Genomic DNA, 16,688 nt, shown 5'->3' with positions numbered 1-16,688 from the left:
AAAAACTTACTGAAAAAAAATTTATATAAATTTGACCATATCTAAGAAGCTACAGATGATTAAGTATAGCCAATGCAATTTTCTGAATCAGTGCCTCAAATAACCGTAAGAACAGGACTAAATAGAGGACACCAAAAAAAATATTTATATTTTTATTGTCAGGTTATGATATTTTGTATTAAAATACCGCACCACAACCACGAGACAAGCATTTGGCTAGCAGTGCTGTTGACCTCAATGGGCCAGTTTGACGGGTGCCGCTGCCTGTCAAACTCCGCAAGCCGAGTTAAACCAGTTACGGCTGCAAAGCGGCATGTCTGGTTGCCATTTTAGGTGGGTAGATGGGGGGTGGTTAAAATGCTAACTGTTTTTATCACCAGTGTGAAATGGCCCTTCTTTGCACATCACCACAAGAGATGATATAATAATGAAATATGTATCATAACAATTATAAATATGGCATGTACTTACCATACAGCTGGCAAACCCAATTCCCGCTAACCGAGGGCTGATATGCTTCCAAACGCCGATGCTCCCCTGGCGTATGCTTTGCCCAGCTGCTAGCTCCAGGAAGAAAAGTGGGATGCCGATGATAAGTAGCAGCAGAAAGTACAGTAACAGGAAGGCACCTGAAAAACAACACATTTATCATTTTAATCAGCTTTCTGTCACTTACAAAAATAGCAAAACAAAATCTAAATAACCTGACACCATACAGAAAAATGTTCTCTGAAAAGAACAAGAGCAGTGAACAGTGAGCAGTGACTGTTAAACACACGCACGTAACATGTTAGCCACTAGAGGGCAATAGACACACACAAAGGTTTGAAGAAGGCTGGCTCGTAGTGATGAGCTGGTCAGGCAGATCCACATACAAATATTTAACCACTTCTGGACCAGAAGGATTTGCCCCCTTAATGACCAGGCCATATTTTGTGATTCGGCACTGCATTATTTTAAACGGACAATTGCACGGTCATGCAACGCTATACCCAAATAAAATAGAATACATTAAGATAAAAAACCTGCCTTTAATTTGTTTTAATTCCATACTTGAATAGTAAGGTATTAATGCTGGAATTATACATTCATACAAGGGCATTGAATTCCCTCTGAATTCCAGAATGATAAAGAAAAGAATATTAGTAAGTTGGATGGGGAGGTATATGGCGCTGTCAGAAATCTAGAGGTGTATAAATTCGATAAATTATAATTGCATTATCCCAGATAAATAAATGTGTGTAAAAAATTGTAAACACTTAGTATATATCATTAAAAACATCAATCAAACGTAAAGCATCAAATGAATATAGATGTATCAAAAATCATTAAAATATAAGTGAATCTCTTGCAGCAATATAAAGTGACTAAGGCCTCTTTCACATGGGCGCTCCGTCTTTGTAATCCATTCAGTCACTTTTTTTTTTTTACGGACACGGATGACACTTGTGTCATCCGGTTCATATGTCCGCATATCATCCCATCCGTTTGCGGATGATATGCGGACATAATGTATGTCTATGGGATTGTGTCCTTTCCGTTTTTTTAACCGGAAGAAAAATAGGGTTCTGTACGGTTCCGTAAAAAGTGCAAAGTGATGCAATTCCAAATTCGCATAAAGAAACGGAAACAATTGTGCATAAGCTCCAAACAGATTGGAGCAAGCCCCAAAAAGGAGTGAGTGCAAGTGAATGCCAGTAATCTAGTAGAGAAAATAAGATGTAAAGTGATGCGATTCCAAAAATCGCATAATACAAAAATGAATATGAAGATAAGTATTGAATGTTGGGGGTGGAATATAATTCTCTAGGGATTAGTAAAGTATAAATAGTCCCAATCGCACACTAGGTGCTCCTAGTTTCTTCAAGTGTGGTCGTTGTGATGGGCTATTGGTGCTCCCCTCACTCCCAGGACCGCACTTACCAGGGGTAACAAGCCTATATTCCAGATCAAGCGTGACTCCTATGTCCCTCAGTGGTCCTCCCTGGGTTCCTTATGGAAGTATCCTCAGTGGACGATCAATGGGGGTCTTATGGCGTGATGACTCAGTGGCCAGATGTACTCCGGGTACACATAAGAGGAAAGAAATAAAATTCAACGCTTTTAAAATGGTACTAGACTATACGAGCCTTTTTTTCTCTTATGTGTACCCGGAGTACATCTGGACACTGAGTCATCACGCCATAAGACCACCATTAATCATCCACAGTAACCTATGGTGATAGGATCCCTACTGAGGATACTTCCATAAGGAACCCAGGGAGGACCACTGAGGGACATAGGAGTCACGCTTGATCTGGAATATAGGCTTGTTACCCATGTAGGGGTTCCCCTTTCTGGTAAGTGCAGTCCTGGGAGCGAGGGGAGCACCCCTAGCCCATCACACCGACCACACTTGAAGAAACACTGGAAGCACTTTAGTCACCTTTGAAGAGAAGCTGCGCCGATTTAACCCTGCATAGGAGCACCTAGTGTGCGATTGGGACTATTTTATACTTTACTAATCCCTAGAGAATTATATTCCTCCCTCAACACTCAATACTTATCTTCATATTCATTTTTGTATTATGCAATTTTTGGAATCGCATCACTTTACATCTTATTTTCTCTACTAGATTACTGGGATTCACTTGCACTCGCCCCTTTTTGGGGCTTGCTCCAATCTGTTTGGAGCTTATGCACGTTTCCGTTTCTTTATGCGACTTTGGAATCGCATCACTTTGCACTTTTAATCATTAGCACTTTATATTTAGGTCATTATTTGTGATACCACTTAGCATCCATCTGCACTTGCCTCTTTGAGGCCTGCTCTATTGGATTGGAGTTCATTCACAATCGTTCACTAGAGCACTTTTTCTTTATACCCCGACTGTTATTTGCACTTCCTATTTGGTTCACCAAGTATTTTTATTACCTACTGTAAGCACTTAGTCACTTTATATTGCTGCAAGAGATTCACTTATATTTTAATGATTTTTGATACATCTATATTAATTTGATGCTTTACGTTTGATTGATGTTTTATTGATATATAGTTTGATTGATGTTTTATTGATATATAGTTTGATTGATGTTTTATTGATATATACTAAGTGTTTACAATTTTTTACACACATTTATTTATCTGGGATAGTGCAATTATAATTTATACACCTCTAGATTTCTGACAGCGCCATATACTTCCCCATCCAACTTACTAATTTGCTGTTCACTTGTGTGAACAACTTAGAGGTAGGCTGCAGTCAAAACTTTCACATCCTCCTTTATCCTAAGCGCGGATTTCCCCTCTCTTTAAAGAAATGAATATACCTACAAATCAGCCATAAGTGTGTAAATCTATGGAAATGGGTTTAGCAGTGGGATGGAGGTAAACTTTTCCAACAGTATCCCAAAGCAATAGAAGAAAGAAAGATTTATTAATCCGAATTGTGTCCATCTAATCCATTGTCCATCCAATGGTGTCCATCTGGAATATCATTTTTGATGGAATATACCTTTTCATAGTTTCCGATGGAGGTCTCCTTAAAAGTCCTTGGTTCCGATATTAAAATATACAATTTGTTATCAGAAAGGAGTTCAAGATTAAAAAAAAGCACGTGGACATCATGTGATTTATACCCACTTTATAAAGATTGGCATGTTTTTTTGGTGTTGCGAGTTTAAATTCTTCAAACTCAAAGTCAGATTGAGTCTACAAACACACCATCGTATTTACCCGTACTGACGTAGAGAGTCAGCACACAGCTCTACAGAGAGGTGTAGATAGGCTAAATCAATAAGGGAGTGCATAGTTGTATGTTTACTTAATACAGAACGAGTCATCCAATATTAGACTGCGCACGATAAGTAAATTGTATGAAGCATTAACGCAAAGCTTTAAAGAACTCTGCTGGCATAGAAATATGGAAACCACCATTGCAATGTTCCTTACCCTGCCTTCGCTCAGTAAGTCACCGACCTAAAAACAGCATAGATCTAGTGACGTGTTGGGACACCTGACCTGCAAACTTGTTCAGAGCCGGTCCACACTGCCGCGACTTGTCAGGCGACTTGTCAGCCTGACAAGTCGCGCTCCCTCACGGTCCATTGACCGCTACAGGACCCGTTCTAATAGGAGCGACACAAGTCGCTCCGACTTATAGAAAGGGTCCTGTACTACTTCGGGGCGACATCGGAGCGACTTGCATAGACTTCCATTATGTGAAGTCCCTGCAAGTCGCTCCGAAGTCGTGGTGCATAGTAATGCACAAGTCGCCCCCGAAGTCGTGCAGAGTCTTGTCGTCTTAGTGTGAACCGACTCTAAGGTCACTAACTCACCACCTAGTTGTAAAGAAAAAGGAAGATCCTTCCTCTCTCTGTCCTGTTGTACAGGGGACTGCAGGAACCGAATATAAGGAAAGGTTCGGGTAAATGCACAAGCAGTATTTTAAAAACATATCTTCTTTGCACGCATGTGTATACCGTTGTTTTGGAAACAGCCCCGTATTCCTATTCCAAAAGACTAGTTCAGGTGGCTGAACAGAGTTGCAGAAATGGAGGAGTTGGATCACACGTCTCAAGACTGACCTCATTTATAAAAATTTGGGCTTAGTTGACTGATAGTCAACTAAACGAGTAAAAAGATATTATAAATTGACAGAGCTATACAAGTACCTGTAATAAATAAGATCTCGTAGACAGTTATGGACATCTTTATTGCATATCTCTGTTCTTTGAAACAGGACCTCATCCCTGGATCCCTGAGGCTTACCGGCATGCAGAAAATGTTATGCTGGGTTGTTCCCACTCCCTTAATTTCACTCCCTTTCTCCCCACTACCCCCCTCGGCCTGCTCCCCCGCCTACCTTCTCCCCTCTCATTCTTCATTACTACTTTCTACATAAAAAGATGAATTGGTGAAGTTAATATTTTACGGAGGGTGGTCCATCCCTTCACCAACCCTATAAAGGAGGTGATAACCATCCTTATATCCTTCTTTCTCCTATGCTCAGCAGCTGACGACAACTGCATTCCCTTTTCTAGGGAAACTGAAGTCATTGTTTCAAACGAAATGTTGGCTATAAACGTATATATTTGAGATTACAGACTTTTCTTTTGATGTGAAAATAGGCACTCTCAATACTACTTTCTACATGTATCCCACCAGATGTACGTTTAGACGTATAATGTTGCCATCTCTATTTCTTGTGATGTTCTGTTTTGTTACATAGTTACATAGTTAGTGAGGTTGAAAAAAGACATAAGTCCATCCAGTTCAACCTATGATGTGTGTGTGTGTTTGCTTTTAACCGTACATTGTATACCCCTGTATGTTGTGGTCTTTACGGTGTCCATCCAATAGTTTTTTGAAACTATCAATGCTCCCCGCTGATACGACTGCTTGTGGAAGAGAATTCCACATCCTTACCGCTCTTACAGTGAAGAACCCCTTACGCACTTTAAGGTTAAACCGCCTTTCCTCAAGTTTTAGTGAGTGGCCACGTGTCTTATTGTATCTCCTTTCTCTGAATAGTTTGTTCCTTATGCTAGGGTCGCCAGTACAGTATTTGTACATTGATATCATATCCCCCCTCAATCGTCTCTTCTCCAGAGAGAATAGGTTCAGTGCTTGTAGTCTTTCCTCATAGCTGATGTCCTCCATTCCCCTAATTATTTTTGTTGCCCTTCTCTGGACTTTCTCCAGTTCCAGCACATACTTCCTGAGGACCGGTGCCCAGAACTGGACAGCATACTCCAGATGTGGCCGGACCAGAGTCTTGTAGAGTGGAAGAATAATCTCTTTATTTCTGGAGTAAATCCCCTTTTTTATACAACCCAGTATTCTGTTGGCTTTGCTTGCGGCGGCTTGGCATTGCATGCCACTGCCAAGCCTGTTGTCTACCAGTACCCCCAGGTCCCTTTCCATCCTAGACTCACCCAGAGGTTCCCCCCCTAGTGAGTAGCTTGCTTTCTGGTTTCTGGCCCCCAAGTGCATTGCTTTACATTTTTCAACATTAAACCTCATCTGCCATGTAGTTGCCCACCCCGTTATTTTGTTCAGGTCTGCTTGCAAGATTTCCACATCCTGCATAGAAGATATTGGCATGCCTAATTTAGTATCATCTGCAAATACTGAGATTGTACTAGATATCCCCTCCTCTAGATCATTTATGAATAAATTAAACAGGATTGGTCCCAGGACAGAACCCTGGGGGACCCCACTTTCCACACCCGCCCAATCCGAGTATTCCCCATTAATCACCACCCTCTGTACTCTCCCCTGGAGCCAGTTCTCTATCCAGGTACTCACCTTATGGTCCATACCTACCTTCCTTAGTTTGTACAGTAAGCATTTGTGGGGAACAGTGTCAAAGGCCTTTGCAAAGTCCAGATACACCACATCCACAGGCTTACCTTTATCTAAGTGGCAGCTCACTTCATCGTAGAAGGTTAATAGATTGGTTTGGCACAAACGATTTTTCATGAATCCATGCTGATTACTACTTATAATACCGTTTTCATTACTAAAGTCTTGTATGTGGTCCCTTATCATCCCCTCCAAAATTTTGCAGACTACTGATGTTAGGCTGACCGGCCTATAGTTACCCGGGATATATCTCGGCCCCTTTTTAAATATTGGTACCACGTTGGCTTTTTTCCAATCAGCTGGCACCATACCCGTCTGTAAACTATCCTTAAAGATCAAGAATAATGGTCTGGCAATCACGTGGCTGAGCTCATTAAGAACCCTTGGGTGCAAGCCATCCGGTCCCGGGGATTTATTTATGTTAAGTTTCTCTAGTTTAGCTCTAAGTCTATCCTCTGTTAGCCATGGCGGCACTTCCTGAGGTGTATTATTTAGTTCGGCCTTACAAGCGGGGTTCGTGTAGCCCCCCGATTCCTTTGTGAAGACTGAAGAAAAGAAATTATTTAACACTTCCGCCTTTTCTCTGTCCTCTGTTTTCTTTGTATTGGATGATTTACCTATTACACGTTGTTAAGACTTCATTGTAACATGCCTTATGACTATGTATTTTTTGTACATTTCTGATGTCACAGTACTTCTTGCTGAATTTTTAATAAAATTTAATAAAACTAAAAATACATCTATTTTATTCTTTATGGTTATTTAACAGAAATAAAGGTTTGCTTTTTTAAAATTTTGCCTGGACTTCAAACTTTGAGGTTCAACAAAACCATTAAAATGTTTATTTTTTAAACAAGCAAAGGTTAGATGGTGCACACTTGGTTGACTTCCCTTTACAGTTTGGGTCATCGCAAAGAATCCATGTAAATTACAAAACTGGTGATCTCAGACGGTCCTCATCAGATCTAGCTTGTGGAATCTACTTTTAGAATTGGATGTATCAAATAAATACTTGCCCCCCCCCCCCGCCATGAATAATGGGGTTCCTGGAGTACACATAGACATCCAGGGACATGGGGGCTCAAGTCCATCTACTTCCCAGCTTATAGGCATCAGCACTTTTGTATTTAGTTGCCGCTGTCCTGGAAATGGGAAATACACACAAGGAAGCACTAGCCAAGTAAGAAAATAAGGAGCCGCTAAATGTTGAACATTAAAGAGGAATATCAGTCAATGAGAACATTTAAAAAAAAAAAAAAGACTATTTTACGTAGAAAACTTTTTCCAATTCACATCCATGGTGGCAAGGTGGAGCTTCGTATTAAGCCCACCATACATGAACTAAAATCTACCGGTTCTGCAGGGTTCAGCTAAATTTCAATTGATTTTTTTTATGGGCAGCGTTTTATGGGGAGCATTTTATGGGGAGCGTTTGCGGGTGACGCGTTATTTGGCTCCCCCTCTGGCCAATTTGTGTGCGCACCCCCACTGGCTATTGCACTAAACGACGTACAGGTAGGTAGTTTTGCGCAATAGAGCTGACTTGCCTCTGTATATCTACTTCTGGCGGTCGGCAGCGTGGTTAAAGTGGTTCTAAAGGCATTCTATGCATATAGGAAAAACAAAAAAAAAAAACACTTCTGTACCCCCCCTCAAAGCCCCCCCCCCTTATACTTACCAGAGCCCATCTCGATCCAGGGATGTGCACAAGAGCAGTGAGTCCCTCTGCTCTATCCCTCCTCACAGGGCAGATACACAGCGGCAGGAGCCATTGGCTCCCGCTGCTGTCAATCAAACTCTGTGAGGAGGGATGGCGGGGGTGGGGCCATGGATGCACACAGCAGGGCTTGGGAGTGAGCCCACATGAGTGCCCCATGGGAAGCAGCTTCCTATGGGGGCACTGGATGAAGGGGAAGGGCCAGAAGGGCCAGCAGGGGACCCGAGAAGAGGAAGATCAGGGCTGCTCTATGAAAAACCACTGCACGGAGCAGGTATGACATATTAAATATTTTAAAAAAGTACCGTATTTTTCAGACTATAAGGCGCACTGAAAATCCTAAAATTTGATCAAAAACCAGCAGTGCGCCTTATAATCCGGTGCGCCTTATAAATGAACCTTGAGTATTGAAGGGATCTCAAAACAATTTCTGTTTCACATTGATTGATGAACTCCGATACGGAGGATGAAGAGTTCAAAGGTTTCATGGAAGATGAATAGAGCCGACTGTAAAATAAAGCTGTTTAAAAGTTTAATAAAAGTGAGTGATTTTTCTCTATTTTTTTAGTGATTTAATTCTTTTTAGGCTGCATTTAAAGGCTACGCCGATCCGTGAAAAATGTTTGCAAATTGAGCACCTGCCAGTAAACCCTGTGCGGATCAATGTTGCACAAAAAAAGTGCGCCTTATAATCCGGTGCGCCTTATACTTTAGAAACACTTTAACCACTTAAGCCCCGGAAAATTTTACCCCCTTCCTGACCAGGGCCTATTTTGCGATTCGGCACTGCGTGAATTTAATGGACAATTGCGCGGTCGTGCAACGCTGTACCTAAACGAATTTGGCGTCCTTTTTTTCCCACAAACATAGCTTTCTTTTGGTGGTATTTGATCACCTGTGCGATTTTTTGATCATGCGCTATAAACAAAAAAAGAGCGTCAATTTTGCAAAAATAACAATATTTTTCACATTTTTTATATGAAATTCCTAAAAAATTTTTTAAAAATCAAAATTTAACATTTTTGGGCAATTTTTTTTTTTTTTTACCATATGTTTGGTAAAAAAAAAACAAAAACGCAAAAAGCGCATTTTGATTGGTTTGCGCAAAAGTTATTGCGTTTACTAACAAAGGGAAAGATTTTTGTTTAACGCGTAATGCGGCGATCTGCGATTTTTTTTTGCGGGACTGCGACATTGGGGTGGACAGATCGGACCCTTGACTGACATTGACACTTTTGGGGTTACCAGTGACATTACTGCAGTAATCAGTGCTATACATATGCACTGTTACTGTAAAAATGACACTGCCAGTGAAGGGGGTTAACTTTTTTTTTGAGAGGGAGGGGTTAAGTGTGTCCCTAGGGGCGTGTTTCTAACTGTGATTGGCTGTGGCTTGATGTGTAAGAACAGTGATCAATGGTCCTACATAGTAGAACCGTTTGATCACCCTTCTTACACAGGGGAGACTGACAGGCGGCTTTGTTTACATTAGCCAAATGCCTTTCTCCCGCTGTCACGGACAATCGTGAGTGCCCGGCGGACATTGGGTCCGCCGGGCACACGCGCGGGGGGTCCGTGACTGAGCGGGAGCGCGCATCCGGCGGCGTGCGCTCGCTCCCAAAACCCTAACAGGCTAGCGACGTAGCCCTACGTCACTTTGCCTGTGAGGGGCTGACTGCCGACGTAAATAGTCGTGCGGCAGTCGGCAAGTGGTTAAACTAAACCTTTGCCCAGATCATGCACACTAAAGTATTTATATATTCTGAAAGAAAAATACACTCAAAACGTAATTAGGAAGAACATATGCCTACTTTAAAAAATAGATAACTTTTAGCAGCTGGGAAGCCACAGGCGAGGCATATAGCTGGCCACAGAAGTGAATGGCTGTATACCCCTGTACTCACGTGAAATGCCAATAAGGTAAATGTAATAGCTAGGTTAGGAGATAAGTGTGACAGTTAAATAATTTAGGGGGGATAAAGAAGATGTGAAGGTACATGAGGCAGGGGGTGTTCAGTATTAGGGGATGCTTAGTGTTAGGGGTGATTTACAAGTTAGGAATAGAAGACCTTTAGAGTTCTCACTTGTTTTAATGTGCTGACTCTCACAGCATAGACCCAACGTTCTGTGCCTGACCCCCTCCTTAACTACACCCCATCATCATTGCTCACTGCCTGCAACATGATACTGCCACAGTTTTCATCCTTAGAGCCGGTTCACACTGGGGCGACTCAACATCTCCCCGACTTTGAGCCGCCCCATGCAGCACAACTTCATTGCGGCTTGCAAACGACTTCTATAATAGAAGTCAATGCAAGCCGCTCCGATGTCGCCCCAAAGTAGTGCAGGAACCTTTTTCTAAGTCTGATTAGAACGGTTCCATTGCACAGAATGGAGCACGACTTGTCAGGCGACCAAGTCACCTGACAGGTCGTGGCAGTGTGAACCGGGTCCTAGACTTTAGTTACTCCAGGAGGAGATCCTTATGGTTAGTCTGCTTTACTTTAAAATACAGACGGGTAGAAAACCTAGAACATCATGGCATGGTAGGGAATAATGTGCTGTACTCAAGAAGTGGGACAGTAATTAACAGCAAGCTGGAGTATGTTTTTTCCCTCCAGCAGATATTAAAATGGGGTGTGTATGGGTAGGACTGCTATGATTGGTTGTAGGTAGTGTTGTTGGGAAGTGACTATCCATGGGCATGTAACAAGTACAAGAACATTATGTTCCTGCACCTTTACCATTTGCTTTATCATATTGATAAGATGTTGAAATGATTTTCTCATACTTGGCTATCTAATGGAAGTCAGAAAATGTGCTACAGGATATCGCATTGCTCAGGTTACAAATGACGCAAAGTATTCTTATTTATAGTTACGACCAGTCAAAAAGAAAATACCCATACCCTATATCCTTCTGCCCGGTCTGTTTATTAATTCATAAGGTCCTTTCTTCCTATAAACCCCATTACCAGTGTACAAATTTATCCATTGCTAATGGTGGCCATAGATGCTTCGATAAATGATCAATTTAATTTCTGATTTTTCCCAATATAAAATAATCAATCTGTGGTTGACAACCCAATAGATCAATATGCCACACATGGGGAATTGGGGTCCGCGCAATAGCTGGAAGATTTAATTGTAACTTTTCAATTGCACCTTTGTTTCCACCACGTAATCACATAATCTGATTGATTGAAATATGATCAGATTTTTGACCAAAGCATCTCAGTGTTGTCAAATTGATGGAAATTGATTGATAATTTCTCACTCTGGCTGACTGACTCCAATCTAGCTCTAGTCCAGCCATGTCCAACCTGCGGCCCAGGACTGCAGGCAATGCGGCCCACTGCCACCTGACAATTTTTTTTTTTGCTGGGGAGGAAGGAATTCTAGTCGGGGGCACGGCCACAGCGGCTTCCAACTAACTGTAGGCAGAGGCTGCCTCGGGGGGGCTCCTATGATAGACAGCACATTGGTGACGCCTATCATAGGAGCAGGTCCAGGAGGCAGGACTTCGTATGACAGCGGTCGCCAGGTAAGCAGAAGATCCCTGCTTTGTTTGTAATCCCGCCGCACTCGCCCCCCCCCCCAGGCAGCCTCTGCCTACAGTTGGAAGCCGCTGTGGCCGTGCCCCCGACTAGAATTCCTTCCTCCCCAGCAAAAAAAAAAAAAAAAAAAATTGTCAGGTGGCAGTGAGCCGCATCTGGGGAGATCCCCGCTCTGTGTAATCCAGCCGCTCTCCTCTCTCTTCATTGCAGACTGCATTGGATGAGCATGCACTGGTGAGGCTACATTGGATGGGCATGCATTGGTGAGGCTACATTGGATTGACACTGATCAGGCTGCATTGGATGGGCATGCACTGGTGAGGCTGCATTGGATGGGCACTGATCAGGCTGCATTGGATAGGCATGCACTGGTGAGGCTGCATTGGATGGGCATGCACTGGTGAGGCTGCATTGGATGGGCACTGTTTAGGCTGCATTGGATGGGCACGCAGTAGGCTGCAAGTGCCGTGGGATCTCCTGGCTGCCGCAGTAGACTTAGGATGTCTGCAGTCAGTGACAGAGCCGCTGCTTCCTGTATAGTTCCGGTTCTGTCACAGGCAGAGTGATATGAAATGCACCCCTCCTCCAACTGTGACAGGAGCTATACAGGAATAAGCGGCTCTGCTCTATACTGCCGCCGCTGCTTCCTCCTGCATTACCCGACGTCATGACCAGCAGTACCCGCATGACCAGTAGTACCCGCCAGCAGTAACTGCTAGCAGTAACCACACCAGCAGTACCCGCCAGCATTACCCACCAGCAGTAACCGCACCAGCAGTCTGCAAAATAAGTAGAAAAGGTATGTGCATTAGCGTGTGTAAAATGTTGCAATATGTTTTTTCAATAACTAGTTTTGTCATAATATGTCATGTCCTTGTTCATACATGTATGAATAAGGACATGACATTTTCTGGCTGCCTAAGTCACATGTGCTAGGAGTGCAACTAGCCCCCAGCACATAACTGTAAATATTCCATGTGCAGTGTTTCTGACTCCTACCACCATGACCAATTCAATCACTGAAATGGTCATGGCGGTTAGAGTGTTCCTTTAATATCTCTCAGAAGAAGTAAACCTCTATGCTGATTCCATTTAATTTGATTATCCTCTAGTTGTGTTAAATTAGTGCGGGGAGGTCGGTGTCGCGTGAAGGGCACAGGGGCGTTTTATTACTTATATACCTTAACTATAGTATATATTTTATATGCAGCCCGGGAAAATTTCTCTACTCTCAATGTGGCCCAGAGAAGCCAAAAGGTTGGACACCCATGCTCTAGTCTAAATCAAACGAAGAGAAAATTTGACTAACTGTTTGCCAGTTTGCAACACTATTAGAAAACAAAAGTATTTTCCCTGTCATACGAGTTCACTGAATAAGGTTGTATCTCACAGGAAAAACTGTAGCACGACTTTCGCCAGAAGCTGGCTCTGTAGGTTATATACATAGTTACATAGTTAGGGAGTTTGAAAAAAGACATCAGTCCATCCAGTTCAACCTATGATGTGTGTGTGTTTGCTGTTAACTGTACATTGTATACCCCTGTATGTTGTGATCTTTAAGGTGCCCATCTAATGGTTTTTTGAAACTATCGATGCTCCCTGCTGACACCACTGCTTGTGGAAGAGAATTCCACATCCTTACTGCTCTGACAGTGAAGAACCCCTTACGTACTGTAAGGTTAAACCGCCTTTCCTCTAGTTTTAGTGAGTGGCCACGTGTCTTATTGCATTCCCTTTCTCTGAATAGTTTGTTCCTTATGCTAGGGTCGCCAGTACAGTATTTGTACATTGATATCATATATATATATGTCAATTCCTGGCTTCTTTATTGGATAAAATCAGAGTAAATCCATCAGAACCAAATGTCTAGAAACCACCTAGTTCCTCTACTTCTATTCTCTAATCCAATCAATAAAAGGTTTGTATCCACATTATTGACACCCAGGCAGAACTTTCTAAAAGCTGACTTTTTGTTTGTCCAATTTTTAAATTTCTAAAGATGGGTCAGAGAAAATCATGCATTTTTGGTCAATCTTGTTTTCATTGTATTTATTTTTGTACATATTTGTTTAAAATGTTTAACATATACGGAACAAAATTATAAAAACACTTGTTTTTGCCCCCATTTTTCATGAGCTTAACTCAAAGATCTAAGAAAACCGGGATTCATCCATGAAGAGAACACCTCTCTAAAGTGCCAGACGCCATTGAATGTGAGCATTTGCCCACTCAAGTTGGTTACGACGACAAACTGCAGTCAGGTCGAGACCCCAATGAGGACGACGAGCATGCAGGTGAGCTTCCCTGAGACGGTTTCTGACAGTTTGTGCAGAAGAAATTCTTTGGTTATGCAAACCGATTGTTGCAGCAACTGTCAGGGTGGCTGGTCTCAGATGATCTTGGAGGTGAAGATGCTGGATGTAGTTGTAAGGCAGGTTGGTACTGCCAAATTCTCCTTTGGAGACGGCTTATGGTAGAGAAATGAACATTCAATTCACAGGCAACAGTACTCGTAGACATTCCTGCAGTCACCATGCGAATTGCATGCTCCCTCAAAACATGAGACATCTGTGGCATTGCGCTGTGTGATAAAACTGCACATTTAATTGTGGCCTTTTATTGTGGCCAGCCTAATGCCCCGTACACACGCATCAATTATTGGCCGTGAATTTTCGGCCAACGTCCTATCGGCCCATTTTTGGCTTGTTAGTACGATGCTTTCGACAACCGACTCCGACTTTTCGGCCGAAAAAAATCTGGTGTGCAGGCTATAAAATTTTTGTTGGCCGTCAACACAAAGCCCGATTTTGCGTCAGACAGTACAGATTTTGGCAGACAAAAATCTGATGAGCAAGACTGGGCATGCTTAGAGATGAAAAACCACACGGAAAGTAAACCATCACATGACATCACTTCTGAAGTAGATTTTTGTTGGCCGAGAAAATTTGTGTGCAGTCTAGAGCACATTTCAACCAACACAACAACACTGGACAAAAGTCGGACGATCGGTCGGCCAATAATCGTTGCGTGTGTACGAGGCATAAGGCACATCTGTGCAATAATCATGCTGTCTGATCAGCATCTTGATATGCCACACCTGTGAGGTGGATGGATTATCTCGGCAAAGGAGAAAAGTGCTCACTAAGTCCCGGTTCACACTACCGCGACTTGAGAAGTCGCGGTCCATTTAGTGCTACGGGAACCGTTCTAATAGGAGCGACTCAAGTCGCTCCGACTTAGAAAATAGTTCCTGTACTACTTCGGGCGACATCGGAGCAACTTGCATTGACTTCCATTAAGTTGTGCCAAAGTGGCGGTGCACGCGACTTCACAGGTCGCCCCCGAAGTCGGATCGCCATAGTGTGAACCGACGCTTAAACAGATTTAGACAGATTTGAGAGAAATAGGCCTTTCGTGTACATAGAAAAAGTCTTAGATCTTTGAGCTCAGCTCATGAAAACTGGGGGCAAAAACAAAAGTGTTGCATTTATAATTTTGTTCAGTGTAGAAGCATTTAGTACTAGGTGCATCAATGACTCAATTTGCAAAGCATGCATGGCTAATAAATGCTCATGTAGGATGATTGGGTCCTGCCTGTATTGGGTTGTGCTCAGGATGATATCCTACAGGCAGACCTTGGGTAGCCTTTTAAATGGACATAAAAGCCCTGAGGGAAGCCCAGTTGTGCCTACATGTTTGTTGATAGCCTATGTAAATTAACCAGGCTTACTGACTGACTTATTCAGCTATTTTTTCACCGCAGTTGCAAAGAAAAAAAGCCTGCACAGAGCTCCTCTTATTGCGTAGTTTGCTACCAGCCAATTACAAATAAATCATAGCTACCTTAAAATGTAAAAATACTTAATTTTTTAGTACTGAACATAAAATATAATAAAAAGCACTATGTTCTCCCCTTTACCTGCAAATCTCCTTACTGACCAACATTCCCAAAGTCTTGAAAGCTAAAAAACACTCACCTCCCCCATTTTGATGGCACAAGTAAGGAAATCGCCAAACATTTCCAAGACCGACCGAAAAGCCAACTTGAGCAAGGATGTACTGAACTTTACTGCCCCAGGTGGGGCGGTGTAAGGGTTCGGGTAGAAGGTCACGGCTAGACTCCCCTGTCGTGCTGGCCTCTAGATCGCCGAGAGATTTTTCCATTGAAGTCACAGTACAAATCAGGATTTCTGATCCAGGGTGAAATGCAATATTCTAGAGTCTTTTTATCCAAGTAGTTTTAAACCTGCAAGATTAAACCAGCAAAAGCAATTAGGATACTTCATAAATCTTAAAATGTATACAAGTCAAGCAAGTCATGTCATTATCTCAAAGTAAAAGGTAAAAAGACAAAAATTCCTGCAACAACCTCTCTACTATAGATTTTTAAAATGCCGCAGACACTTCACTTCTCATAAAAAAGTGCAATGTAGCTATTAAATATAAAATAGTGTTGCGCAGAATAAAAATCTATTTGAATAAATATATAAATAAATATATATTGGTGATATAGTGTATAAATAAAATTAAAGACTTATTATGTGCTGAGGTGATCAAATATATCCCTATAGCTACTCAATAATAAAATCCCATAATGTTAAACAATATCCTTGATCAAATTGTGACTGTGAATTAATAATAAATGGTAAATATTAATAATATATCTGTGCAATATCAATATGTTATAGAATGAGTCACGCGCTGTCTGCGGAAAGGTGTGTTATGAATAGACCCTTCCCAGATGCTGCATGTACCAGTACTGATGACCAGGCAGTGAAAAACTAGTGGTTGGGTTGGGGGATACTGCGCTTCTGGGAAGTATTGGTGGCCAATCGTGAAATAAATAATTAAAAGTAGCACTCCTCTGTGTTAAACATCCAAGTCTCTTTACAGTCCAATTCAAACTTCTGGTACATGTTCTCACGGCAGCTAAACAATGCATCACCAAGGCTTGGAAATCCCCAACCATTCTCAAGACTGAAGTAGAGAAAACAGTGCAGTAAGCATTAGCAAGCTAAAATATGCTCTTTCGTATTGTCAAATAAATCTGAAATAGCCTTAGATCTGTA

The 16,688-nt window shown here is 42.1% G+C and overlaps 1 protein-coding gene across 4 annotated transcripts in view; it reads right to left on the bottom strand.

Moving 5' to 3' along the window:
• Positions 1-16,688, bottom strand: part of LOC309568417 (sodium-dependent neutral amino acid transporter B(0)AT2-like) — a 500,552-nt gene that overhangs the window by 43,063 nt on the left and 440,801 nt on the right. For all 4 annotated transcript variants that reach the window (XM_082274084.1, XM_082274085.1, XM_082274083.1 and 1 more), the window contains exons 2-3: positions 15,597-15,865; positions 472-629 (exon numbers count right to left, since the gene is read on the bottom strand). In XM_082274084.1, coding sequence (XP_082130210.1) covers positions 472-629; positions 15,597-15,783 — 345 coding nt within the window. In that variant the 5' untranslated portion in view covers positions 15,784-15,865. The remainder of the gene's footprint in view (positions 1-471; positions 630-15,596; positions 15,866-16,688) is intronic.

The sequence above is a fragment of the Pelophylax lessonae genome, assembly GCF_965119305.1.
Source record: "Pelophylax lessonae genome assembly, chromosome: 12".
NCBI classification, from domain to species: Eukaryota; Metazoa; Chordata; class Amphibia; order Anura; family Ranidae; genus Pelophylax; species Pelophylax lessonae.
Note: the sequence above shows the minus strand (reverse complement) of the source record. Positions and strands in the feature narration are given on the sequence as shown.